Here is a 27680-nt window from a genome sequence, read left to right on the forward strand (position 1 = left end):
GCCTGTGCCCAGCTCCAAGGACCGCTGTTCCCAACAAAAACCGCTCAGTTCCCTGGTGCCTGGAGAAGGCCAGAGCTGTCGGGCAGCAGAGCTCCCAGTGTGGAAGGGATCCAGCCCAGAAAACAATCAAGAGTGGCCTGAGCTGGTAGATGTCCCCGAGGGTGGAGACATGAGCAGTTGTAATGATGACACCACTTACCTTTCACACATTCTGCACCATGAACTGCGCCAAACCCTCCCAGCTCATGACCTCCTAATACAACAGCCTGGGAAGGCAAATGTTGGTCCCCTTTTGCAATTGGATAATTTGAGGCTCGGAGAGATGAAATAAGACCACATAGGCTCAGTGGTAGAGCTGAGACCACCAACCCAGGGCTCAGCTCCCCTGCCACATCTGTTGGGCCCACATGAGGGCTGGACACAGAACGTGTGCGTGCTGGGGGTGTGCTGTGAAACCCCACGTCCACCTGTGGACTGGCGGGACAGAGCTCTATCCACTGCCTGGCTATAGCGTTCAGCATCACTGCTGTGGTCCTTTGTGTCCGTTGACACTCCTGCACCTCTAGGTGTTTCTTTATTTTTCCTCTGCAGCTACCTCTTCCCGTTGATTCCCATTCCTGCCTTAAGAACCTCAGAGAATACCCAGCGCCAGCTTGGCTGGGGCCACACAAACCGTCTTCTTTCTGCTGCTTTCTTCCCAGCGTTTGTATTCAGAGAGCTGCTCCCGCCACTGCAGATTGGTACCTCCCCCAGGGTGCCCACTGAACCAGGTGACATAAGTATGTAGACATACCAAGGGACATAAGTATGTAGAAATATATATCTGTTTATGGTCCTTGTAATCAGTATGGCCTGACTCTTCCCGTGGCTTTTAAGGGCCTTAGGGAGAGGCAGGGTGGCCCAGTGGAGAGTGGAGAGGGCACTGGAGCAAGCAGAGGCCAAATCTGCCCTGGTGCCTGCAGAGGTCCGAGCCTGGTTGCTCGCAGGCACGGTCTACACTGAGACCAAGGTCACTCGGTCCCTAAAGCCCAGGGGTTCAGCGGGTAGGACCTCGCGATCACCTCCCATCTCGCCCCCGCGTTCCCACGGGGCGCCCCCGCGTTCCCACGGGGCGCCCCCGCGTCCCCACTGGTTCCGAGGCAGCGTCCTCCCCGCTCCCCGCCACCTCCGCGCCCAGCAGCCTCTCCCCTTCTTCCCGCCGACCCCGCGGCCCGGATCTCCCCCTCCCAGCCCCGAATCCAATCCCGGTCTCCCTGCCCCGCCCCCAGCTCTTGGCTGGGCCGCCCCGCGCGCCGTCACCGCCGCCGTCACCGCGCGCGCCCGGCCGCGGGGCTCGGCTCCGGCGCGCGGCTCCGGCCGGGGAGGCGGGAGGGAGCCGAGGACAATGCGCCCCGCGCCCGGCGCCCCCCGCGCGGCCCCGCCCCCAGCCCGGCGGCAGCCCCGGTTCCTGCGCGGCCGGAGCGGCTCGGGCAGCAGCGGTGGCACCGGCGGCGGCAGCGACAGCAGCGCGGGCGCCGAGCGGGAGGACGACGACGAGAGCGCCAGCATCAGCAGGCCGCTGGTGTCCGCCGAGCCCCCGGGGACCCCCGCCGCCTCCCGCGCCTCCACGCCCACCTCCGCGCGCAGCATGACCGCCGCTGACCTGGGCGCGGGCGCCGTGGCCGGGGCCGTCGGGGGTGCGGGCGGCCCCGGCCCCGGCCCCTCCTGCCGTTCGTGCTGCGGTTGCTGCGGGCGCCGGGCCCGGTCGGGCCGCGGGGGTGGGCGCCGCGGCTGCTTCTCTGGCTCGGGCTGCCGCTGGGGCTACCAGGCGCTGTCCGTGGCGCTGCTGCTGGCCCAAGGCGGCCTGCTGGACGTGTACCTCATCGCCGTCACGGACCTGTACTGGTGCTCCTGGGTGGCCACCGACCTGGTGGTGGCGGCGGGCTGGGCCATCTTCTTCGCCAAGAACAGCCGGAGCCGTCGGGGCGGCGCACACGCCCACCACCCGCATCACCCGCACGCCGCGCCCCTGCACCTGCCGGCCGCCCCCGCCGGGGCTGCGGGCGCCAAGGTGCGCGGCGCGCGCGGGGGCGCGAGTGGCCCGGGGCCGGCGGGGCCGGTCGGGGCGGCCGGCGAGTTCGCTTTCGCCTACCTGGCCTGGCTTATCTACTCCATCGCCTTCACGCCCAAGGTGGTGCTCATCCTGGGCACGTCCATCCTGGACCTCATCGAACTGCGCGCGCCCTTCGGCACTACGGGCTTCCGCCTCACCATGGCGCTTTCGGCGCCGCTGCTCTACTGCCTGGTGCGGGCCATCGGCGAGGCGGGTGCCGCCCCCGGCTCCGCGGGCCCCCTGCTCCTGCAGCCGCAGCGGCACCGCGCCGCCGGTTGCTTCCTGGGCACGTGCCTGGACCTGCTGGACAGCTTCGCGCTGGTGGAGCTGATGCTGGACGGCCGCGCGCCGCTGCCCGCACACCTGCGCTACCTGCTCCTCGCCGTCTACTTCCTCGCGCTCGCCTCGCCGGTGCTCTGGCTCTACGAGCTCCACGCAGCCGCCTCGCCCCGGGTCCGGGCCTCGCGGCCGGGCGGCTGCAGCTGTCTCCTGCGCCTCCTGGGCAGCTGCCTGGTGGATGCGCCCTTACTGGCGCTGCGCTGCCTGCTGGCCCTGAGCTACCAGCAGCCGCTCTCCGTCTTCATGCTCAAGAACCTCTTCTTCCTCGGCTGCCGCGGCCTGGAGGCCCTGGAGGGCTGCTGGGACCAGGGGCTGCCGGCGTCCCCTAGTCGGGCCAGGTCCGGCTACGGTGCTCCGCCCTCCGCCCCGCCGGCGCCCGGAGCCCCCCAATTGAGCCACTGCGTCTCCGAGGACGAGGGGTGCGCCCACGGCTATGTCAACACCCTGGCTGTGGCTTCCCAGAATTGAGGGGTCTGGGGGTTTGCTTTGGGGTTGGGAAACCCAGCTCCCTGTCCTCCGACCTTTCCTCACCTAGCCTAGATCATCTGTTAACGGGGCTGAGGGCCAACCTGCCCCTCTGAGCCCTTTGGGTCAAGACTGCTTGGAGGGAGCCAGCTACTGAAAGAAGGAGGAAAGTCGCCTGGCTCTGTTCTCCACACCCATTCTGAGTTCCAGCCTCCAGGAGCCTGGCGCCTCTGCTTATTGCTTCTCCCACCTCACTCTGATTCCGCTCCCTTGTAGGGGAGAGTGGAGGAGGGGGACCCAGGCAGGAGGCTGGATGGGACAGCTGCTTTTAGGCTGTGGCTGATGGCCAGTGTCCCACAGCTTGAAATTGACCCGGAGTCCCCTGTTCCCAGGCTGTGTCTGTTGTGTTTCATCCAGATGATGCAATCTGTGTGTGTGTGTGTGTGTGTGTGTGTGTGTGTGTGCACGCGTGTGCGCATGTTGTTTCCTTGTGTCCACCCTGTGCCCCTTGAGATCAGCAGGAGATCTGGGGAGGCCCTGTCCTCCCCACCCACACTCCTCATTCCTACCTGAATCTGTGGCCATGAATTGATTCCCAGACAGAGCTGGGCACCTGGGGACTGCCCAGTGGCCCTCCTCTGAGGGAGAAGCTCACCCAGGGTCTTCCTCAGTCCCACCCTGCTCCTCTCAGCTGCGGGGTGGGGTCCATACTCTAAGGACCAAACTGCACCCTTTCTGGGGTGAGTGAGCGTGTCTACCTCCGTGCTTCCCACTTGTGTCGCATCACACACTGATGCTGCTTGCAAAAAATAAGGACAAAGACTCAGACATCGCATTCACCGTGGCCACTGGACCCGCTAGGGTTTGGTGCCAGTATTATTACAGGGTCTATGGAGGATCAGCCACTGGCTGCCCTCCGTCTCTCCCCCTCTCTGGGCCCACAGCTCCCATCCTTCCTGAGGCCGGTTGCAGGCTGGGTCAGGTCTTGGCTTAGAATAGCTCCAGTGGGGTCCCTGGATTGATATGAGTTGGGCCACCTACGGGCCCACAGGAGTAGGAAACCCGTCTCTCACCCCCTGCCCTTCTTCTGGGAGGCCTGGCGTGGATCAGAAAGGGTGGCAGTGAACTTTGTCCTCTGCTCTGGTCAAGGGAGTCCTTAGGGAGAGGGTAGACTGCCTGGAGGGGTGGACAAGCCCCACCCCACCCAGCCTCCCTCCCTAGTGACCGCTGATATGCAGGGGCTGCCCACACACAGTCCTGAGGCCGGGGTACCCACTCCCGCACCGGGTGACAGGATGGGGTGGGGGAGTTTGTAGGTATCTCCCCTCTGTGTGTGCTTGGGCAGCTTTGTGTGGTGTAATAAACCCCAGACCAAGTGCCCCAAGTCACGGGCAGTGGCTTTACTCTCACAGGCTGGCTTCAGCGACACACAGGCCACTTTTGCTTCCTGGGCCTCTGTTCTGTGCTGGGGGCCAGAGAATGTTTTGGGGCCCTTCATGGTTTTGGGGGCTTGTTGACAGAAGGCAGAGACACAGGAGGGGCTGATGTCCTGAGCCTCCCTGCTCTAGGGGCGGGGGCAGGGAGGAAAATGTTTGCACTCAGTGTCGGGGCTCCCAGCCCCTCGCCCACCAGGTCCAGGGTCAACTGGTTGGATTTTGCAACAAATTGTTCCTTTTTTTGCCTTCTCTCCTCTCCCAGGAGCCCTCTTCTTGCCCTTTGAAGAGGGCAAGAGTTCTGGGGCCCAGACCCTGGGGGGGAGCCCCTCTGTTCCCATACCCTCTTCTCCAGCTTTGCTGTTGCTCTGCTACCTACTCTCCGCGTCTGAGCCATGGAGGGCCCAGGCTGGCCCCCGCCCCACCCCCTTTCTCCCCGCGGAGTGACACTCCCCCCACTGTGGGGTGTGCTGGTGGGGGGCTGCGGTGGGTTCTGATGAGCTGCACTTCCCCGTCTGACGAGAGACTGCGGGTGCGGCTGGTTCCAGCTGCCGGCCCGCGTTCCTCCGGGGACAGACGTCCTCTTCCTGACACTCGGTGCCACTACTTGTGCTCAGGGGCTCAGCCCCTTCCTTCTGCCATGTTTCTCTGGAGTCCTTTTACTTACTTCCCTTGCCCCACTCACAACAAGAGATGCCCCGGAAGTTTTGTTTTTCTTGTTTTCTAGGGGCATCTGTGGTGCGGGGGGCCAGCTGGAGATGCTGTGGTGGGCCCAGCAGGCGGGATTTCCTGTCCCCGGGCCCGCGCCCTCCGTGCAGGTCACGGAGGAGAAGCTGGAGTTGGACTCGCGCTGCCGCCTCTAACGCTGGGTGGGTCGGGCCTCTGACTCCATCCCTGTTTGGAAAGGGCTTGGCCCAGACCCTCTGTACAGACGGCTACAGAGTTCACGTTTCTTCTGGAAGAGCGGAGAGCTGGCAGTCGGAGCCTGGAGGACGGAAGTGGCACCTCGCTGGCATTTATCACGTTTTTTTTTCTCTCTCCTTCTCTTTTTAAAAATAAAACCAGCTTCTGTTCTGAAAATAAAAAAAAAAAAAATACTTGAGACTTGTGACAAGCTTCCTGTGCGGTTTAAGATCGTGCCTGTCCTGGTTTCCCTGCTAAACTCTTAAATGTCACTGTGACATCTGTCATCACTTTGCGGGTCTCTGTTCACATTCTGGGCCCGCCTTGGCTGCTTCCTTTCAGGTGGCTGGCAGGCTCTTGCGGAAGTGGCCTTGGGCTTCCTCAGCGGGGCCGTGTCCCCTGTCTCTCGGCCTGAGGGTGACGCCCCTGCTCCTGTCCTTGGCTTCTTCTTTCTGAGAAGAACTTGCCAGTGGGGGAAAAGGCTGAGAAGCCAACTTCTTAAGTCCTCTGCCCTCCTGGCACAGGCCAGAAGCAGGAGTCGTTTTTGGGAAGAGGAGGGGCCGTGCTTGTCTGTTTGTAGCATAGAGAGCTGGGCGGTCTGAGGGGACACCAGGTCTGTGCAGAAAAAAGACAATGGTCGCAGTTCTGCACAGAGAAGGCTGGAGCTGTTCAAGCCTCGAAGCCCAGGCAGCTCTGCCCACGCCCTCTCAGGCCCACCTGGCCTGCGGGATCTTCCCTACTTACAGGACAGGAGCGCCTATAAGGTGAGAATGGGGTGACATGTGCCGAGACGGTCCTTCCCTCAAGACATGGATGATCGTAACAAGTACAATAGTCACAGGGCAGCAAAGACCATGTCTTCGTGTCTCCCTAAATGCGGTAAGATAACCAATCTATGTTTCTCATGGCTGAGCTGCTCAAGAGGGAAGGTCGTGTCGGGAGGCTCTAGTCCTGCAGCCAGAGGCCTGGGGTCGACTGAGCGTGGGGCCTGGCCCCTCCGTGGAGCTTCTCCTCTGCTCCTGAGCCCAGAAGGATGGAGCTGCCTGCGGGAGGCTGCACTGCAGTCAGCAAGGGAATCGGGTCTGTACCACATCCAGCGGCCTGGGGCAGCCTTTGGACTTGGATTCTCCGTTGTCGTCTGGGTCTGGCTAAAAAGCAGGGGCAGGAGCCACATCCCGGGAGCCCTGCAGGCCCCCAGTCAGGCCCAGGCAGACTCTCCTCTCAGGCCGTGGAGAGGAAGGAGCCAGGATACTGATTCCCACTAAGGTGTGAACAACTGAAGTTGACTGATGGGCAGGGCTGGGCGGGGCCCTCACTGAGCAGGTCTGTGCAGGAAGGCCCCTCCCTTGTTTACCTGAGAGGGGAGACTGCTCCTGCGGAGCGGAGAGCAAAGCCTGCAGACGGAAACCACCTTTGTCGTCTGGTTCTGGCTAAAAAGCAGGGGCAGGTAGACACATCCCTGGAGTCTCGAAGGTGAGCATCTTTCCCTTCTGCCCGAGGCAAAGATAAGCAGGAAATGAGTAAAATCCATCACAGCAGGCGTTCAGAGGAGCTGCTGAGTAGACATTTAAGTGACGGACAAAAGCCCCTCCAAAACCTGAGCGCCTCCGAGGACTTTCCTGAGCAGGAAAGAGAAGCTGGTTCAGAACCAATGTGGCCTGCAACGTCCCAAGGACCTGTTAGCTGTTTCTCACTTTCCTAGAGAAAAAGCTGTGGACATCCGCACGGGTTGTGTGGCCAGGGGCCCTCCTGCATCCTTGAGCCCCTTCTGTGCGCTCTGCTTGGTGACGGCCCGAGGCGTGGGGGTCACAGCTTAGGGGACACTTGTTATCAGAGGGCCTTTCTGGGTGAGGCATTATTTCACTAGCCGTGGTTCAGAATAGCATGGAAAGCGAGACCTGGCCTTATTCACACCTGATGCTCTTGGCATTTGGGCAATACCTAGTCTGAGACCAGTGTGAAGCTGGGGGCTCCAGGGAAGAAGCGGGGACATGGGTAGAACAAGGGTCGATTACCTGGGGATCTTCCTGACTCTGTTTATATCCTCTGTGTCCACACAGGCACACCCACTGATGGAAAGATTAGTGACCACCCAGTGATGGGATGTTAGGGGTTGTGGAGTGATGATTAGGGGAGCTGGGTTTCTTTGGGGAGGAAGAAAAATGTTCCAAAATTGACTATGCTGAAGGTTGCTGAACTCCAAACTCCCCAAAGCCTTGACTTGTACAGGGTCCGTGGTGAACTGTGTGAGCTGTGAATTGTGTCTCAGTGAAGCCGTGAGGAAAAAAAGGGCAACTATGGCGAGAAAGGGACCTGGTGGACAGTGACAGCTGGGTCGTCTGGCCTCAGGGGCCAGCACAGCAGGAGTCTGAGGTCTGTGGAGAAGGTGGCCCAGGCGGAGAGTGTCTCCCAAGACCAGGCCTGGGACCACAGGGCCGGGACACCTTGCCGCAGGCACCACCTGGCTCTAGCCACGGAAACCACACTCTGCACGTTGAGCATGAGATGATTGGAAGTGGGGGGATTGTCCTGGAAAGCTGCGTGGGCATCTGCACCCAGTGACACCCACCCAACATCATCAGGGGATGGTGCCCGGGAGGCTGGAGGCTGGGAAGGCTTGGCTCCTCTGACTTTGTCCGCTTGGCTGCTAGAATGGAACACCCGAGACTGCGCAGACTATCAATAGCAGAAACAGACCAGGGCTGGAAGTCCAAGGTCAGGGTGCCAGGAGATTCCGGATTCACAGACAGCCGTCTCGCAGTGTCCTTGCATGGCAGCAGGGGACAGTGTTCTGTAGCGTTTCCTACAAGGGCACTTATCCCATCCATGGGACCCCACCCCACAACCCCCCTCCCTCCTCCCAGAAGCCCTCCCCAACACCATCACACACTGGGGACCAGGTGTCAACCAAGGGATGTGGGGCGGGAGGGGGGGGGCGCATGGACGTCAGCCTGTAGCACGTCCATGCCTGGTCCTTTGCTGTGCGGGGCTGGTGTGGACCTTGCACTGTCCAGGACCTGGGCCTCAACAGCCTGTTGCTACCAGGCACAACCTCACCACGAGAAAGGCCTCTGCAGCCAGGAACCTCCCGACCTCTATAACATGTGACTCAAAGTGACAGCCAGGAACTCTAATCAGAGTTTAAAAATTTATTCACTCTTTTATCAATAAGCTCACTTTCACACACGCACACGAGTACACGCGGTATCTGATTTCTCCTTGAATTTCAGAACCCCCTCCTCCTTGCAGGTGCTTGAAGCTACAGTAGAGGACTCGGGTTCAGGCAAAGAGAACCTAGAGCGACCCCAGCGTGCACAGGGCTGAGTGCTCCTTGTTCTTCTTGAGCCCGGATGCTATAGCCCAGGGGCTCAGCCCGCAACCCTGGAAGAATCCTTGGCCAAAGCTCTCCCACTGACCAAGGCCAGTGGAAGAGGGCCCTGCTGAGGTCATCAGGGCTCAGACACTCACTTCTATCCAGTCTTTCTCCGAAAATGACTGGTGTGTCTGATCTACAGCCTCCTCTGCAGGGAACAGGGCATCCCGGTAAAGAAGCCCCGGCCTTTAGCATCAGGGCCTGATGCCCCAACCCCAGCCTGGCCCCCAGGCCTCCCCAAGTTGGGCCTATGGGCTCACCTTCCGCAGCAGGCTCGGTTACACTCCGCCCCACTGCCCTCCTGCCCCAGACTCAGGATTCCAACTGCCCTCCACCCCCAACCGGCACCCCTTCTGCCTCCATGTCTTGCCCCCACCCTGCGTGCTGCCCCGACTCTCTCACTAGAGGAGCAGCTCCTTGGCGGTCAGGGCTATACTGGACCCAAGATAAAGGCTGAAGGAAGGAAAGGCAGACGTCTGTCCTTTAGCTCCTGGGAATCGGCCAAGGGGTCTCAGGGATGGAAGGTGACCACATGGGCACCTGAAGAAAAGCTAAGGGGACACAGTCAAGCTGCTGCTAAGTCACTTCAGTCATGTCCGACTCTGTGTGACCCCATAGATGGCAGCCCACCAGGCTCTGCTGTCCACAGGATTCTCCAGGCAAGAATACTGGAGTGGGTTGCCATTTCCTTCTCCAATGCATGCATGCATGCTAAGTCTCTTCAGTCGTCTCTGACCGTGCGACTCCATAGACGGCAGCCCACCAGGCTCCGCTGTCCACAGGATTCTCTAGGCAAGACTACTGGAGTGGGTTGCCATTTCCTTCTCCAACAGTCAAGCTGGCTACCTTTAAAAATTCGGCCTCACATACGCAAGCCCACACATGCACACACGCGCTCACTCACCGCCCCGGCTGGGGTAGGGCCCCGAATGGCGGCCCCTCCGGCTCAAGGCCAGGGTTCTTGCTAAGCTCCTGGAAGAAGAGCAGCAGCTGGAGGCTGCGCAGGCTCTCCAGGCCCTGGGGGGACAGCGGCTGCCCCCCGTCCTCCTCCCCAACCCCCTCCCCGTCGTCGTCGTCATCGTCGGGGGGCTGCGGGGAGCTCCTGGAGATGTAGCCCTGGTCCGATTGCACAGACCGCCGCTGCTCCTCCTCGGGGGGCGTGAGCACATCCTGGAGGCTCGGGCTCTGCTGCGGGGGGGGAAGCCGTCCCGTGGGGAGGAAGAGGACGCTGTTCCGCCGGGGACCCTGGCCCCCCAGCAGCGGGCAGGCCTCGTCTCCCTCCACCAGGGCCAGCCGGCCAGCGCCGCTGCCCACCTCCTGTGGGACGGGCTCCACTACCTGAGCCCGAGGGGCCCTGTCCACCGGGACCACCATGGTCTGGAGCGTTGGGGCTGCCGGCTGCCCCGGGGGCCGGGGTTGGGGCTCCAGCCGTGCCACGCCGCCCCCTCCTTCCCCGGCGAGGAGCAGCTCCACCAGCAGGTGGTCCTGGGAAGTGGGCTCCCGCACCAGCGGCTCCTGCCGGACGATCCCTCCTCCGGGCAGCGGCTCCTCCTCGAAGGCCTCCTCGTCCAGGGACTGGAGGTCCTGGCCGTCCGCCGAGCGGAGGTTCTCCAGTTCGAACCAGTCCGGGCGCTGGGCCTGCCAGCGGCGAAAGCGCTGCACGGCCTCGCAGAGCTGCCGGCCGCTGGGGCTCTGCAGGTAGTTCTGGGCCGCTAGCGCCCCCACGCGGTGCATGCGGCCCGGCTCGAACATCTCCAGGTCCTGGATGCGGAAGTAGACCTCCTCGAACCGGTCCATGAGCGCATAGCGGGAGGTGATGTTGAACAGGTCTGGTACGTCCGCCTCGCAGCTGATGTCGCTGAAGTAGCAGACGATGTAGGTACCGAAGCAGGCCGGCCTCTTGAAGTCCGGCAGGATCATGTTCATGGCCGCCGTGAACAGGTCCCCCGCCGGCTGCCCGCGATCACAGCGGAGCTGCACGGCGGCGGCATCCTCCCAGCCAAGCATGGCCTGCCACTTGGCCCGGGTGCCCCGGGAGCACAGGACGACGATCTTGGAGTTGCTGTCTGCCACTTCCTGCTTCTGGCGCCCCACCCAGGTCATGACTCCTACCTCCGAGATGGCCTGCTCCTCCAGCAGGTCCAGGGCCACTTCGGTGCCACACACGGTGAGCAGGAACTGGGCGAACTTGAGGACCACGTCCACGTAGAGGGGGTGGTCTGCAGAGTAGACGATCCAGACCTTCCTGGGCTTCAGGGGCGGGGGGCTCAGGCTGATGGCGGTGGGCAGGATCTCTGGGGGAAATAAGGAAACCAGGATGTGGTTTCAGGCGTTTCAGTGCTGACCACACATCACAGGCCTGGCCGGCTGGTGAGGGACATTAAACAGGCTGAGTTTGGCTCCCGAGCCCAAGAAATGCAGCTAAGACCCCAGAAGATGCCTGAGGCAGTTGCCAGGCTGCACTGGCTGCCTGGAAAATAGCCTGTGCCTTCAAGGAAAAGAGTGTCTCTCACTTTCCTACCTGGCCTGCACCCTGCACATTAGTTAGAATTAGCTTTTCTTCAAGACACCAAGGCCTATCTCTGGCATGGACACAGCTGCTCTCCAGGGGCCCTGACCTTCCTTTCTTGTTCAGGGATTAGCCTTGAGCCCAGCCCCCCTGCTACTTGAGGTCCCTCCATCTGGGGCTAGAGGTGGGTCCCCAGCAGGTGAAGTCTCCCGAGGGACAGGAACTGACCCGGGAGCTCCTCCAGGCCAATGTGAACAGCCTCCCCCTAAAGCTAGGCCGCCCAAACCAGGAGTGCCCACCTGTGTCTTTGGTGCCATCTTCATGTTTTCCTTGACGGAACCCTGAAAGGAAAGGAAAGGCCAGAAGGACTGCTCCACAAGTGTCCGTGCAGGCAGCACAGGTTTTACAAGACCGTCTCCCGACCACGGGAGGGGCTGAGGAGCACCTCCTAGCTGCTCTGGGCCTTGGAGGGGAGACCGCATCTCCTATGACTGCTGTGTGACCTGGGGGAGGTACCGATGTCTCTGAAGCTCGGTTTCTTCCTCTGTGAAATGGGTCTGTGGGTTAAGTGCCCGGCTCATCCAACATACCCACCAGCTGGGTCACAAGTATTCAGCACTACTGACTGGGCTGGGGCCCCCAGAATGGTGCCTAGGAGGTTACAACCTGAGTGGCCGCCCCCAAGCAGACTCCCCTTTCAAGGAAAGCCCATTCCCCAGACCTGTCCTTGCAGGAGGCACATGCCTTCCGAGACATCTCTGGAAGTGGTGACCCCAGACCCTTTGCGGCATCTTTGTATTCTGAAGGTGATGCAGGGATCCAATGTCCTTAGGTGACCTCCCCTCCTGGACCCAGTGAGGGACCCCATGGTGTGGGGCTGACTCCCTGGAGCCACACAGAGGCCAAGAGGGCATTTGGCACCTGACTTCTTCAACCCCCACCTTTGGGCTGCTCCCAAGAACCATGAGGTCCTTCCTTCCCTCGCCCTAAGGAGTGGGCGCTTCAGGAAAAGGTCAGATGTGTGGCTCAAGAACAGCCTCCCGACTCCTGGAAGGACCCGGATGCTGGACCCTCCCAGGGACCATCTGGGGAAGGACCCTCTCGACAGGCCTCACGCCTGGCTTGGTGATTTTCCCCTGCACCAATCGTGGTCACAGAGGGAACAGCCACCCAGATCAGGGTCATGGAGGGGCAGGAAGAGGCCAAGCCCCACCCCGGAGATCCATGTTCCCTCCTGCTTGGAACATGGCCAGAGTGGGCCCGGGGTGGGGGACTGATACTTATTAACAGCCTGCAGGGCTGGGGGTGCGGGGTCCTGAGCACAGACTTAGGGCTGGCGTGGGGAGAAGGGTCTGGGAAGAGGGAGGGGGAGACCGGAAACCTCAGGTGGGCTGCAGCCCTGCCCTTACCTGGTAGTCGCCAGGTCATGCAGAGGATCAGCAGGATGACGGAGCCCACGAGCAGGATGGAGAGGCCTGTGATGAACGCAGACACCCACAGGGGCATGTGGTCTGTGGCGGGAGGGTGGTGTGAGTGGTATGACACCCTGGGGCCCTGCCCACTGCCCACCTCGGGAGTCTTCTCTGCTGTGCCAGCCCTGGCGCCCTGCCCACTGCCCACCCCAGGTGTCCTCTCTGCTGTGCCAGCCCTGGGGCCCCGTCCACTGCCCACCCCGGGCTGCTCCCCTGGGCTGTCTCCTTGTGCAGCCTGACCCCACACCACGCTAGGCAGGGACCTCTCCGTGGCCCCTGAGGCACCTCAGCCTTGAAGGAGTCAGCCTTACCTTCAGCAGCGTCTGTAAGGAGAACAGGGATAGACTTTCAGTTGTCAGCAGTCATAGTGCACAGTACATAGTACACATTTAGTACATAGTATATAGTACCCAGAACCAAGTATGTAATACTTACTGCATAGTACATAGTACACAGTAAAATATACTTAGTACTATATAGTACACAGGATCTATACTATGGTGCATAGTACCCAGTACTTAGTACATAGCACATAGTACTATAGTGCATAGTGCCCAGCACATAGAGCTTAGCACTTAGTACACAGTACCTATACTATAATGCACAGTCCACAGTACTATAGTGTGTAGTACCTAGTACACAGTACTAGTCAGATAGTACCATGACTCAAGAGTTTGTGAGAACTAAAAGCAGACATGTTAGAGCACTTTGCTCACTCAGTACATGGTGTTAACTGTAACTATGACAATAAAGAGTCCCCAATTTTCCAGTCACAGAAATTGAAGATCCGAAAGGCTCAGTGCTTTTCCCAAGGTCACACAGCTAACGAAAGTCAGCGAGGAGTCCAATCTGGAGTCTCTCTCTAAGGCCGCACGACACAGGCCTGGACAACTGCCCCTTGCCCCCCTGGACCAGGTCACAGTGAAGTTTGGGCTGCTGACCTTCGCCCACCCTCCTTCCATGTGACTCCTGGCAGCTGTGAGTCCCACCTGGGGTTTGCGGGACCTCTGGGCAGGGCACGGACACCGAGTGTCGGAGGCAGTCGTTGAGGCAGCTGCTGAAGAAGGGCTGGATCTGCGAGGCAGAACGTGGGGAGGAGAGGCTGGGGGGACACAGGCCCACCAAGAACCCACCGGCCCCTCCAGGATGTCTCCATGGCTGCCAGGCAGGTGGCCCGTCAGTGGGAGGGGGCAGAGGACCTTGCCTGGGTGAGGCTGGTGGCTGGGCAGGAAATCCCCAGGCGGTAGTGGTGCTGGGTCCAGGGGAGCATGACCCCCAAGCTGCCTCCCTGCCCTTCGCCCACCCCGGCCCACCCTGCTCCCCACCTGCACATGGTGCCGGCAGCACCAGCTGGAGTCCGGCAGGGTGACCGTGATGTGGCAGCGCTGCTGGGCGGCTTCCTGTGAGGACTGCAGGGCGGAGGGACGGTGAGGCCCCGGCCCCGGCTGGGATGCGCCCCGGGGGCCCCCTTCCTGGGGAGAAGGGCTGCAGGTCTGGCTCCAGGAGGAGCGGCCGTCTCCAGGACTGCATCCCCAGGACCGCATCAGACGCCCGGGCCACCGGGGATCAAGGGATAGACGCGTGTGTCCTGCAGCGGCCCCACCCTGGCTCCATCTTACTCCCTACCTTGACCCCCCCACTTGTCCTCATGCCCACATTGTACAGTCTTCAAATCCTCTTTGCAATCATGAAATTAACGAAGCAGAAAGAGGACCAGGAGAATGTGGGGGAGAGGAGGACAGAGGGCTGGGTGCTCCTGTCAGCTGCAAGAGCAACTGCATACCAGCCACACGCAGCCACACACCAGCCACACTCCAACTGCACACCAGCCACATGCCAGTCACACACCAGCCACACATCATCTACACACCAGCCACACACCCCCCTCACGCCAGCCACTCTCCAACTGCACACCAGCTTCACTTCTGCACACACAGGAAAGGAGGTCACATGCTCTAAACCCAGCCCGAGCGCCTGGCCCTCGAGGGTGGAGAGGGTGCTCTGAGCCAGGCTGATGGGTTAGGAAAGCGGCAGGGAGGGCAGTTACCACGGGCAGGTCGACGACATGTCGGAAGCAGCTCTGGTTCTCCGCGGGCAGGAAGCTATGCAGCAGGACCTGGTAACTGGTGGACTCGTTCCATGGGGTGAAGCTCAGCCGCAGCTGGTGGGCCTCGAGGGTCTCCACGGTGATGTTGGGGTCCCACAGGCTGCCTATCCCATGGGGCACAATGTGACCGGGAGTCGAGGCCGGGGGGTGGGGGGGGCCGAGTGTGCTTGCACGTGTGCATGCTTGTGTATCTGCGTGCATGTGTGTGTGACCCAAGTAAAGCTCCCACACGGTCGCCCCCACGGTTACCTGAGCTCACGCATGGCGTGGTGTCCTTCATCCTGGGGTCATCGCAGTCTGCGGACCGGGGAGAAGTGCAACCGTCAGCCCCTGCCTTGGAGAGCTCGTCTTACAGAACCTCCAACGCCAGAGGTAACAACCGTCTGCTTTCTGGGAGCCTGTCCAAAGGTGGCCCCTTCAGAGGAGCCCCAGAATGGACGCTGCCATGGGTCAGAGGCCCTAGGCCTGGGGCGTCCCTGGCCATCTCACCACTCATCCCTCCAGAAACTTCCAGATCCAGGCAGAAGCCCCCTCCCTAGACTTGCTCTGGGACTGAGGGGTCCTGGTCTACTCCTGTTCCCCCTCTCTGGGGGCTCCCTCCCTGGACCTGCTTCTGCCCTTCAGGGGAGATGGGCTTTGTCCCTCTCGGCAAATGGTGACGTTTCCCCAACTTCCACATGTGCTCATGGGATTCTTGGGTTCAGCCCCATCTGGAGTGGGCCTGGGAAGCTGCATTTCTGACAAGTTCCCAGGTGATTCCATGGCCCTGCCCACCCAGGGACCCTGTGAGGACCGCTCCCCCGGAGACGGCTTCTTGGCCCCCCATTTCCTTGACTGCAGCATTTTTATTGGTTTAAGAAGACATGACAGGCGTGAATCACTGTGAGCGACAGGGGCTGAGTCAGTCCGCTTTAGGGATGGGGGGCTAGGAGGGGCATCCGGGAGTGTCATTCATTTGACAAATACTTATGGAGCCCCTAGTACATGCCAGGTGCTGTGTGAGGCCTGGGAGATATAGCCAGGAGTGAGACAAAGTCCCTGCCCTCCGGGGATGCCATTCCAGCTGGAGGGACCATAGAAGGAAACTGTGATATCATGTCACGACTATGTCAAGATGCTGGCATGTTAGGAATGGGGAGTGACATAAAAGGGGAAACAAAGCTGGGTGAGCAGAACATGCATGCACATGTGTGTGCACATGCGCGCGCACACACACACGTCTGTGTGCATGTGTGTACGTGAGTGAATTTCATGCACATGTACATATCTGTGTATACATGGGTGCATGTGTGTGCATGTTTTGTGTGTGCAAGGGGTGCTCCAGCAATGTGGATGGCCTCAGCAAGCATTTCCCAATCGCCTCCCACACACAGGGCCATTCACAAAGGTCTGGAGGCTGTCCAGGTTGGTGTAAGGCCCAGGCCATGTCCTCCAGGGGCTGGGCATTCAGGTGCTCTTGGCTCCAGACAATGAGAAAGGCGGACTGTGGCAGAGACTCCGGGGAGGACAGAGATGAACCCGGAGGTGCAGATGCATCAAATGCTGTTTTGGAAGATGAGCCTGGCAAGCCTCTCAGGAGGAGGGAGCAGGGGAAGAGGGACTGGTGCCAGATACATGCAGGTGGGACATGGCAAGAGTGAGGAGCCAGGGCCGGGATGGGGTGGGGAGTGAGGCCACAGCTCTCTCATGAGAGGACTGTCTTCCCGACACTTTCTGGGCAGGAAATGCCAGATGAAGGACTCGGTTCCCATAAAACTGCTGGGGTCTTGGGCCAACACTAAGTTGGTGCCACAGAGAATGGACTCCACCTTAGGGAGTGGAGGTTGCAGCCCATCACCAAGGAGCCCCGCTCCTGTACCTGTTTGTCCCGTGGGTTCCACAGGCTGACCACAGAGCGAGAGGTGAAGGGCAGGCTGGGGGGTGCTCTTACCGGGCACCAGGAAGTTTCTGGATTGGTGGTTTGGGTCCCCGTCAGGGATGGGCTTAGGCAGGTGGTGGACGGTCACCTCGTACTCCTCTCCGGGTTCTACCACGAAGTGGTTGAAGGCAAATCGCCACTAGGAGACAGGAGGAGGGGAGGTCAAACGGTCACAGCTCTTACCTGAGCCCAAAGATCTCTCCACCTGCCCCTGAAGGATCCATCAATACAGGGAGAGAACAACCATGGCGCAAGCTCCCAAGTCAGAGGCATTGTGACCCTGTTCTGTATTTCTTCTGGTCTTCCTGCCTGTTTAAAAACACCTGGCTCTGGCCTCATCAGGAGACAGCAGGGCCAAAGGCAAGAGAATGTGGGGGAGGTTGAAGGTACCCCTCCCCCATCAGCCCTCTCCAACTCCAGGGCTGCAGGCTGCTGGGACCCAGGGGCAGCTAAAGACCACTTGTTACGTGGCTCTGCCCCGTGGAAGGGAAAGCAGGGTCTCTGGAGCATGAATATACAGTGGGAGGCTACAAGGTCGCCCGTCCACCCCCTGGGCCTGACAGCGTCGTTGTTGCTCAAACTTTTTCTGGCCAACAAACAAAAAAGTTTGTCGCTCAAATTTTTTCTGAGATGCACTGACTCCAGCTTCCCTGGTGGACCGCTTTGGGTCCCTGGTCCTCTCCATCCTCCAAGCAGTAGTTTGGGGGTCCCATCCTCACTAAACACAGGACAGGGGATCTGTCTTTGCTGCTTGTGTTACTGGGAGCTCTGCCTGTGGCCACTTCTCAGTCATAAATCGGCAGAATTGAGATGAGCCTGCGTCAGGATCAGCTGGACGGCTTGTCACCACCAACTGCTGCCATTTGAACACTCCAGCCTCTGGTTCAGGAGGTCTGGGGGGGTACCTGGAACCTGCATTTCTAGCAATCCCCAGGTGTTGCTGCCGGGCTTGGGACTACACACTGGGAATCAGCGCTTTGACCAAGCTAAACACGAACCCATTCTGGCTCTGAGCAGTAGAAGGACCAGAAACTGCGCTGGAAACCATGGCTGCTCCGCACTGGGCAGAGCCCCTCCTCCTGGAGGAGACCCTGGCCGATGGCAGACGCTGGCCAAGGAAGCCGCCTTCCCAAAAACAAGCCGTGACATGAGATTGGGCGGAAGAGCGGGGTGCATGCGTGTGTGTGCATGTAGGTATGTGTGCGCACACCACTCCCCACAGTCACCACTGCCCACCCTGGTGGGACTCTTACCCGCTTGTAATGATGCCTCAGTGTGGTCAGAAACTCAAACCTGACACACAGACGCTCGTTGGTGTTCAGCTGCAGGATGGACAGCTCCGCCCCCTCCAGGTAGAGGACGCTGGCTGGGGGTCGAGGGAGGAGAGGAGCACAGGTGAGACCAAGGATGGCTAGCTGCCGGGGGGTGGGGGGGGTCATTTCCTGTCCGCTATGCGTGCCGTCTATCCCCTGCTTCCTGCTCCTTCCAGCTCCCTCTGGGCTGGGTTAGCTGCTGCCTCTGGGCAGCTACCCCTTGCTAGAGAGGGACGAGGATGTTTTACCCTGGGCCAAAAGTGAAAGCTTTGCAAATTTGTGGCTAGGCTGCTGGGGACACTGACTGTGGGTGTCAGAGGGGGGTCCTCGACCTTGAGGACGTAGCAGGAGCCTCAGCAAGGGACTCACCCGGCCATCCACAGGCCTGGGCACCCTCATCACCCACTTTTCCCAGGAGTGCACACAGCTCCACCCCCAAGAGGCTGGGGTGGGGTGGGGTGCTGTCAGAAGGGCCAGCCTGCAGTCAGACGGTTCATGATCAGACGTGTTTTCCAGGGTGATGAAGATTTGGGGCTGAAGAAAGGCCTTCCGTGGAGGATGGTGGGTTAACATCTAGAACTCTGAAAAAGGACTCACTGCCTGAACTGACGGGTCCTTTCTCTGAACTGGCCCTTATGTCTGAGCACAGGGCCGGGAGCCCAATTCTGAGTCTGGTGGGAGGGCTGGGAGGCCCAGTCTGTGGACCCACCCAGAGGTGGGCAGCACCCGGAACGCCCACTCACCATCGGTCTGCAGTGTCCACTCGATGTGAACCACGGGAAGCAGGTGTCCTTGCTGCGTGCTGGCGAAGTGCAGCTGGGTCTGCACGTTTTTGGGGGATGAGGGGGTGAGGTTCCGAGGATGGATCCAGCTGTCGTCCAGGCAGGTACCTGGGAGCAGGAGAGGCAGAAATCAGAGGCTTGTGGGCTCTAAGGGACAGAGATGCAGCCCAAAGAGGATGCCTGGCGGGGTCCAGGAGTCTTCACAGTCAGGCCGTGACCCCAAGACCAAAACTGGGCTCACAGCTCTCTTGATGCCCTTCGGGGGTCATGGCAAAGCTCTGACATTACAGGAGAGATGACAAAGCACGCCTGTGGCTTTGAGATGAAGCAGTGGTTGGAAGTGGGCGGGAGACAGGGGGCAGTTGTAAGAGTTGCTCTGTTTTTATGTGTTGGGTCCCTAATGAGCACGGACTTCTGAACGGTGTGCCTCCTCCTTGAATTAAAACACAAAACAAGATCCCACCCCAGGTATTGCACACTGCCGGGTGATAGCTCTGGCTAAAGGGTCATACTGCAGACTCACCAGGTCGTACTGCAGCGCCCCAGAGAATTCTTCCAAAACCCTGATGACAGGAACAGCCCCGAGTCTTAGGGCTCCTCCCACTGGGGACTGGGTCCCTTGTCAACTCAGTATGGGGTCAGCGCCGCATCAGGGCAACTCAAGAAAAGGAAAAAACATGACTTACTGTTCTTGACTGTGCAGTTCAGCCCCTGCGGAATAGAGAAGCAGGTAATTACAGCTGAGAAAGAACTCAGATCTGCCAGCCGGGCTTCGGTGTCCCCGGGTTCACACTCAAAATTGAAACACAGGCACCTTCCCTCTCACTTTTGGGGCCACTCCTGGGGGGACCATATTCCCCGCTTACTTTGCTCTCCTGACAACTGAGGAGATGCCGGGCGAGAAGTGGGCACAATACATGGCAAAAGGAACTGTTGTTTTCTCAGTGGCTTTAGGAGCTGGACGTCATCTGAACCTCGTTTCCTGCCCTGAGCTCAGGATGCTGGCAGCCAAGCCAGAGACAAGACCTCCAGATTTCCACATCTGGGAGGCCACGGTCACCACCAGCCTGACCTCTATGGTGAGTCCAGCATTAATCCACACACCCTGTTCCACAGGGCATCCAATCAGCTTTTAGAACCTCAGGCTTGAATATTTTCAGACAACCAACCAGTACCAGATTATGAACCAGTATGAAGATAGGTTAAAAAAAATCTTCAACTTAAAAGAATGCTCTTGGAGGAAATATGATGATGCTGGGAGCAGGATAAATTAAAATTACAACTGTCTCAAAGAAATAAGAGAGGACACTGTATTCATATGACAGGGACAGGGTACTATGGAAAAATGAACAAGCAGAAATAAAAACGAACCTTCAAAGTGAAGAAGAACTAAAGAGCCTCTTGATGAAAGTGAAAGAGGAGAGTGAAAAAGTTAGCTTAAAACTCAACATTCAGAAAACTAAGATCATGGCATCCGGTCCCATCACTTCATGGGAAATAGATGGGGAAACAGTGGAAACAGTGTCAGACTTTATTTTTTGGGGCTCCAAAATCACTGCAGATGGTGACTGCAGCCAAGAAATTAAAAGACGCTTGCTCCTTGGAAGAAAAGCTATGACCAACCTAGACAGCATATTAAAAAGCAGAGACATTACTCTGCCAAGAAAGGTCCATCTAGTCAAAGCTATGGCTTTTCCAGCAGTCATATATGGATGTGAGAGTTGGACTATAAAGAAAGCTGAGTGCCGAAGAATTGATGCTTTTGAACTGTGGTGTTGGAAAAGACTCTTGAGAGTCCCTTGGACTGCAAGGAGATCAAACCAGTCCATCCTAAAGGAGATCAGTCCTGAATATTGATTGAAAGGACTGATGCTGAAGCTGAAACTCCAATACTTTGGCCACCTGATGCGGAGAGCTGACTCATTTGAAAAGACCCTGATGCTGGGAAAGATTGAGGGTGGGAGGAGAAGGGGACGACAGAGGATGAGATGGTTGGATGGCATCACAGACTCAATGGACATGAGTTTGGGTAAACTGCGGGAGTTGGTGATGGACAGGGAGGCCTGGTGTGCTGCGGTTCATGGGGTCACAAAGAGTCAGACACGACTGAGTGACTGAGCTGAACTGAACTGAGTGGGGGGGGGAAGGTGGGAGAGAGTTTCAAGAGGGAGGGGACACCTGTATACCAATGCTGATTCATGTTGATATTTGGCAGAAACCAACACAAGATTGTAAAGCAATTATCCTTCAGTTAAAAATAAAAAATTGAACCTTGAAAATAAAAAAAATCCATAGAAAAACTAGGCTATAAAATTCAGGAAATTTCTCCAAATTTAGAACAAAAATAAGGAGAAATAGGAGAAACAATATGTGAATATTTAGAGGGTCAATTCAAGAGAAATAATATGATTAACTATATTTCCAGTTGCACTCATCTCACCCACTAGCAAAATTCTCCAAGTCAGGTTTCAACAGTACCTGAACCATGAACATCCAGATATTCAAACTGGATTTAGAAAAAGCAGAGGAACCAGAGATCAAATAGCCAACATTCACTGGATCACAGAGAAAGCAAGAGAGTTCCAGAAAAACATCTAATTCTGCTTTATTGACTAGACCAAAGCCTTTGACTGTGTGGATCACAACAAACTGGAAAATTCTCAGAGATAGGAATATCAGATCCCCTTACCTACCTCCTGAAAATCTGTATGCAGGTCAAGAAACAACAGTTAGAACTGGACTTGGAACAACAGACTGGTTCCAAATTGGGAAAGGAGTATGTCAAGGCTGTATATTGTCACCCTGATTATTTAACTTATATGCAGAGTACATCATGAGAAATGCTGGGCTGGATGAAGCACAAGCTGGAATCAAGATTGCTGGGAGAAATATCAATAACCTCAGATATGCAGATGACACCACCCTTATGACAGAAAGTGAAGAGGAACCAAAAAGCCTCTTGATGAAAGTGAAAGAGGAGAGTGAAAAAGTTGGCTTAAAGCTCAACATTCAGAAAACTAAGATCACGGCATCTGGTCCCATTACTTCATGGGAAATAGATGGGGAAACAGTGGAAACGGTGTCAGACTTTATTTTTTGGGGCTCCAAAATCACTGCAGATGGTGACTGCAGCCAAGAAATTAAAAGACGCTTACTCCTTGGAAGGAGAGTTATGACCAACCTAGACAGAATATTAAAAAGCAGAGACATTACTTTGCCAACAAAAGTCCGCCTAGTCAAGGCTATGGTTTTTCCAGTGGTCATGTATGGATGTGAGAGTTGGACTGTGAAGAAAGCTGAGTGCTGAAGAATGGATGCTTTTGAACTGTGGTGTTGGAGAAGACTCTTGAGAGTCCCTTGGACTGCAAGGAGATCCAACCAGTCCATCCTAAAGGAGATCAGTCCTGGGTGTTCACTGAAAGGACTGATGTTGAAGCTGAAACTTCAATACTTTGGCCACCTCATGCGAAGAGTTGACTCATTGGAAAAGACCCTGATGCTGGGAAGGATTGGGGGCAGGAGGAGAAAGGGACGACAGAGGATGAGATGGCTGGATGGCATCACTGACTCAATGGACATGAGTTTGGGTAAACTGCAGGAGCTGGTGATGGACAGGGAGGCCTGGTGTGCTGTGATTCATGGGGTTGCAAAGAGTCAGACACGACTGAGCGACTGAACTGAACTGAAGAAGAACTAAAGAGCCTCTTGATGAAAGTGAAAGAACAGAGTGAAAATGCTGACTTAAAGCTCAGCATTCAGAAAACAAAGATCATGGCATCCAGTCCCATCACTTCATGGCAAATAGATGGGGAAACAGTGAGAGACTTCATTTTTTTGGGCTCCAAAATCACTGCAGATGGGACTGCAGCCATGAAATGATCATGACCAACGTAGACAGCATATTAAAAAGCAGAGACATTACTATGCTGACAAAGGTCCGTCTAGTCAAAGCTATGGTTTTTCCAGTTGTCATGTATAGATATGAGAGTTGGACTGTAAAGAAAGCTGAGCCCTTAAGAATGGATGTTTCTCCAATTGTGGTGTTGGAGAAGACTCTCAAGAGTCATGTTCATCGCAGCACTGTTTATAATAGCCAGGACATGGAAGCAACCTAGATGCCCATTAGCAGATGAATGGATAAGGAAGCTGTGGTACCTATACAACATGGAATATTACTCAGCCGTTAAAAAGAATCCATTTGAATCAGTTCTAATGAGATGGATGAAACTGGAGCCCATTAATACAGAGTGAGTCCAGAAAGATAAGCATTTACTAGCTACTAACATTATATGTAAATTTTTAGAGATGGTAAACCGATAACCCTATTGCAAACAGAAAAAGAGACACAGGAGTACAGAACAGACTTTTGAACTCTGTGGGAGAAGGTGAGGGTGGGATTTTTCGAAAGAACAGCATGTATATTATCTATGGTGAAACAGATCACCAGCCCAGGTGGGATGCATGAGACAAGTGCTCGGGCCTGGTGCACTGGGAAGACCCAGAGGAATCGGGTGGAGAGGGAGGTGGGAGGGGGGATCGGGATGGGGAATACGTGTAACTCTATGGCTGATTCATATCAATGTATGACAAAACCCACTGAAATGTTGTGAAGTGATTAGCCTCCAACTAATAAAAAAAAAAAAAAAAGAGTCCCTTGGACTGCAAGGAGATCCAACCAGTCAATCCTAAAAGAAATCAGTCCTGAATACTCATTGGAGGCTGAAGCTCCAATACTTTGGCCACCTGATGTGAAGAGCCGACTCATGGGAAAACACCCTGATGCTGGGAAAGAGTGAGGGCAGGAGAAGGGGATGACAGAGGGTAAGATAGTTGGATGGCATCACCGACTCAATGGACATGAGTTTGAGCAAGCTCTGGCGGATAGTGAAGGACAGGGAAGCCTGGAGTTGGACACAACTGAGCGATGGAACAACAACAGGACCAGAACACTGTTTATGAGCTTATGGACAGCACCACATCAGACCTCCTGCAGAAACCCAGAAGGGGACGCTCACGATGATGAAGATGGTGGTAGGTGGTAGTGGCCAGTGTTCCCTGAGCTCTCCTGGGCCAGGCATCATTAGCACTTTGTATGGAGATCTCATTGAATCTACAACAGTTCTATGAGGTAGGTACCATCACCCCCTCACCACTTAAAAAAAAATACATATTAAAAATTTTTTAATTTATTTATTTTTGGTTGCGCCGGGTCTTTGTTGCTATGAGCTGGCTTTCTCCAGTCGTGGTGAGTAGGGGGCTACTCTCAGGTTGTGGCGGGCGGGCTTCTTTTGCTGAGGAGCACCAGCTCCCTGGCTAACTCCGAGCAGCTGGCATCAGCTGTTGGTTTCTCCACCCATCGCTGCTTCTTGGGCAGTGCTGGTTGTCATTCACCTGCTCACCCTCCCCTTCCTCTTTTCAGTCCACAAACATCTGTCAGCCCCCACGGCCTGTGCTTATGGCACTGGGCTGTAGGTGGTGAAGTCAGGCTGCGAAGCCAGGTCCTCTGAGGTCAAGTCACTAAGTGGTGCTCCATTCATGGAAGCGCCAGTGAAGGGACAGAAATCTGGGGGGCCTAACCCCTCTCTTTTCAGGGGAGCCAGCTGGCAGTGGGGTCCTGTTCTCTGGCCAGATGTACAGGAGGCAGAGGGAAGGCAGAGCCTGGCAGGTGTAGACAAACTGCCCAGGGTCCCTCTCCAGCCCCCTCCCCCACATTAAGCCAAGCCCCTTCTCCGGGTGAGCAACTGAGGCCAAGCCCTTTCAGCCCAGCTCAGTGGAGACCCTCCCTCATTTGTAGCTGCTTCTCCCACTTTCCTGCCACACAGACCTCCCACTCTTCATCCGGCCCACCCTCGGGCCTTGGCCTCCCCCTCTTGGAATGCTCCAGACTCTTTCTTGGAGGGCTGCCCAAGTGCCCTCTCTGCAGGAAGGGCACCTGGGCATCAGGAGCTTCTCTGTTCCCTGGAACTCCATCGCTCCTGGCTGACTTCTGTGATTTACTGCCCCAACATCCGGTTATCAGCGGGTGTGTCTTTGTTGTTTCAGGACCTTGTATTTTGCAGGTGGCCAGCAAAAGGCCATCTAAAAATGAACTGAGTCCCAGACAGCAGAGTCCCCAAGTAGGACCTGCTGAGCGGGTCCCCTGCTCTGCCCAGGAGTAGGGGGTCACAAGGACCTTTCCCAACATCATTCATGCTTTTTTTTTTAAAAGAGAGATTCTGCTAAACAGTCACTGACCTTTCACCCTCTTATGAATCCTCTGCAACATTAGATAGGGAGAAATACCCTTTTGGTTGTTCCACATCCTCTGACTCAGATAAGGAATGTCATTTCTTAGGGTCAGAGGTGAAGGGGAGGGGGCCGAGGAGCGGCGGGAGAGGGCAGCGCGCGGCCAGCACCATCTGTCTCTTTTCCCTTAAGACGGGCCTCCACCCCAAGGCCACTACCCAGCGGTGGGCGTGGGCGAGTCGCTTCCTGTGGGCACAGCGGGCAACTGACGGGTGCCTACGGCCCCGCGGGACTCTAGACGCGGGCGGGCAGTGGCGGCCGGAGGGGGCGCCCTCTGGAAGGTCTGCGCGGTGCCCAGCGCTCGCCCGGAGGGGTCATCGGGCTGCCCTTACAACTCTCCCCGGAAGCTGCCCCACAGACCCCGGGCTCGTGCGCCAGACGCTGCGGCCGCGGGGTACCCTGGGCGCCGGCTCGGGGGGAGGAGGGGTGGTCTCCCGGGGTTGGCACCGGGTCCGGTCCCGCCTCGCCCTCCTTAGGCCCTGCCTCCGGCCGGCGCGCCTCCCCCAAGTCCTTCCCCGAGTTTCGGGCTCCCCCCGGAGGCGCCGCCGGGACTCCTGCCCAGGTTGTGCAACCCGCGCTGCGCGATCTTTCCCAGCAAACTCCGTCTCTTCCCTGGCTCGCAGCGCAACTCCTGACGCTCCGCGTGTCCTGCCCAGGGAGGCCCGCTCTTGTGCCCAAGCCTCCGAACCCCCGAAACCCCGCGACTCCGGCCCCGGCCCCTGGTCGCCTGCCCGACCGACAGCATCCTCGGCTACCCCTACCCTCCACCCCCACCCCCCGGGACGCGTCCGATCTCACCTCCTGGGAACACACAGGCGCCGGGTGGTCCAAGAGCCTCGGGGAGGCGAGACCGAGGCCCGGCGGGCGCAGGAGCAGGAGGAAGAGTAGGAGCGACGGCCCCGGCGGGGACCCGGGGAACACGCGCGGCCGGCGGCGCGGAGCCCCCATGGCCCCGGCCCTTAGCGGAGGGCTCGCGGCCGGGCTGGGGGCGCAGCAAGGGCGCGCCCCGGGGATCCCCTCGGCTGAGTTCCGAGTCGTTCTCCCGCGCCTGCTTCCGGCTTCTAGCCCTTCCCGGGGCGGGCCTAGCAGAGGGGAGGTCTCGGCCGGGACAGTCCTTCCGCATGTCCCTCCCCGACGTGCGTCCCAGGTGCGCGCTCCTCCCCGCGCTCCGCCCCAACTCCTCCCCGGCTCCTCCCGGGCTCCTCCTTGCGCTCCTCCCTGGATCCTCCCCGCGCTCCTCCCGCCCCGCCTGCTCCCTGAACCCTCGTCCGGCGTCTCCTGCGCTCCGCCTCGTCCGACTCCTATATTCCATCTCCGCTCTTATCGTCAGGCCGTAAAACTATTTTAATATCTGCCCCTTGCTCTCGCCTCCGGTCTTACTCTTCTTCTTCTCTGTCAGAGGAAGTTCTTTTTCTCAGTTCCCTCTGTTTGTACCCGCACCTTCTCCCTGGATTGCTTTCCTGGCTTTTCCTCCCCCTTCTCCAGGCCGGGACCGCTCCGCGCTCCGACTGCACGGGGGTCCCAGACCAGGTGGGGGCCCTTGGCCTCCTGTGTCCGCAGCGATGCGTGTTCGCTAGAGACCCGCTCCAAGTCTGCTGCTGAGAGTCCGCAGAAGGTGTCCTTTCTTCATCCTGAGACAACCGTCGTCCACATTCCCTTTCCTGACAACCCTGAACGCCTCTGCTGGCCTCGGACAACCCCCACCCAGATCCCACCGACTGTAGATAGACCTCCAGGTCTGAGGCGGTGGATCTTCTCCTGGTCCAAGGCACTGGCCCTTTGCCAGCTGCTGGCGGATCCCTGGCGACCACCTGACCCCCGCTGGCGACAGGACACGGCTGCTTTAGGCCTGGAGCTCCGTGGTCTCCAAACCTTTTACTTGTTTATTTAAGAAGAATTTTGGAAAACTATCCATCCTCCCATACATTTTTAAATATGACTCTGGAAAATTTTCATCCTAAGTGTAAATAGATATAGAGGATATAATCACTAAAATTTCATGTCTGTGGGCAGCTTCCGAGATGCCCCCACCCCATCCCACCTCCTGGTGTTTGCACCTGCTGTGCCTCCCCCCATTGAGTGTGTGCTGGGCCCAGTGACCTGTTCTCAACAACAGAATATAATAGGATGAGCCAAAAAAAAATAGGATGTCACTGACAAGGTTAGGCTATGAAAGACCTGGACTTGGGGTTGTTCAGCCCTTTCTGGGTTGCCCGTGAGCTGCCTGTGGAGAGGCTGGGACAGCCAGGAGCTGAAAGGACTGGTCAACAGCCAGGAGGCCATCGTTTCACGGTGACAATGATCAGGAGTAAGTGGTGAAAATAATGCAAGGACAGCACTTTTAAAAAATTACTTTTAATTGGAGGATTTACAATGTTGTGTTGGTGTCTGCCATATAGCAGTGTGGATTAGCCATAGATATACATCTGAGCCTCCCTCCCACCCCTCTTGGTGGTCACAGACACCAGACCGAGCTTCCGTGTCATGCAGCAACTTCCCACTAGCTGGCTATTTTGCATACGGTAGTGTATATGATACAGTGATACTTCTCACCTTCCCCCCGACCCCGCTGTGTCCACAGGCCTGTTCTCTACCTATGTCTCCATCGTGTGCTGTGTGCTTTGCTAAGTCACTCCAGTCGTGTCCTCCAGGTCACTTACAGGAAAGAATTATCTATCACAGCCCACAC

At 57.6% G+C, this 27680-nt stretch overlaps 2 protein-coding genes across 2 annotated transcripts; one reads left to right on the plus strand and one right to left on the minus strand.

Annotated features, from left to right (window-relative positions):
- The first annotated feature begins 1349 nt into the window (after positions 1 to 1349).
- Positions 1350 to 5402, plus strand: TMEM121B (transmembrane protein 121B). The gene has a single exon (XM_043441633.1). The coding sequence runs from the start codon at positions 1385 to 1387 to the stop codon at positions 2897 to 2899; it is 1515 nt and encodes a 504-aa protein (XP_043297568.1). The 5' UTR covers positions 1350 to 1384; the 3' UTR covers positions 2900 to 5402.
- A 2964-nt stretch (positions 5403 to 8366) lies between these two features.
- On the minus strand, positions 8367 to 26107 carry IL17RA (interleukin 17 receptor A). Its single transcript, XM_043440784.1, has 13 exons — positions 25790 to 26107; positions 19393 to 19417; positions 18668 to 18814; positions 17865 to 17977; positions 16624 to 16750; positions 14943 to 14990; positions 14634 to 14797; positions 13912 to 13995; positions 13576 to 13660; positions 12898 to 12909; positions 12524 to 12625; positions 11414 to 11455; positions 8367 to 10899 (listed from the first exon to the last, which is right to left on the minus strand). Exons 1-13 carry the CDS (start codon positions 25937 to 25939, stop codon positions 9506 to 9508), a joined length of 2493 nt encoding a protein of 830 aa, XP_043296719.1. The 5' UTR covers positions 25940 to 26107; the 3' UTR covers positions 8367 to 9505.
- Between the last annotated feature and the right edge of the window lie 1573 nt (positions 26108 to 27680).

The sequence above is a fragment of the Cervus canadensis genome, chromosome 21 (genome assembly GCF_019320065.1).
Source record: "Cervus canadensis isolate Bull #8, Minnesota chromosome 21, ASM1932006v1, whole genome shotgun sequence".
Classification (NCBI taxonomy): domain Eukaryota; kingdom Metazoa; phylum Chordata; class Mammalia; order Artiodactyla; family Cervidae; genus Cervus; species Cervus canadensis.

Coding starts and splice junctions, on each gene's coding strand:
- IL17RA (XM_043440784.1), bottom strand. CDS start 25,939: ATGGGGGCTCCGCGCCGCCGGCCGCGCGTGTTCCCCGGGTCCCCGCCG. Junction 14,798..14,942: donor CACGCCATGCGTGAGCTCAG/GTAACCGTGGGG, acceptor CCCATGGGATAG/GCAGCCTGTGGGACCCCAAC. Junction 13,661..13,911: donor GCTGCCGGCACCATGTGCAG/GTGGGGAGCAGG, acceptor TCTGCCTCGCAG/ATCCAGCCCTTCTTCAGCAG.
- TMEM121B (XM_043441633.1), top strand. CDS start 1,385: ATGCGCCCCGCGCCCGGCGCCCCCCGCGCGGCCCCGCCCCCAGCCCGG.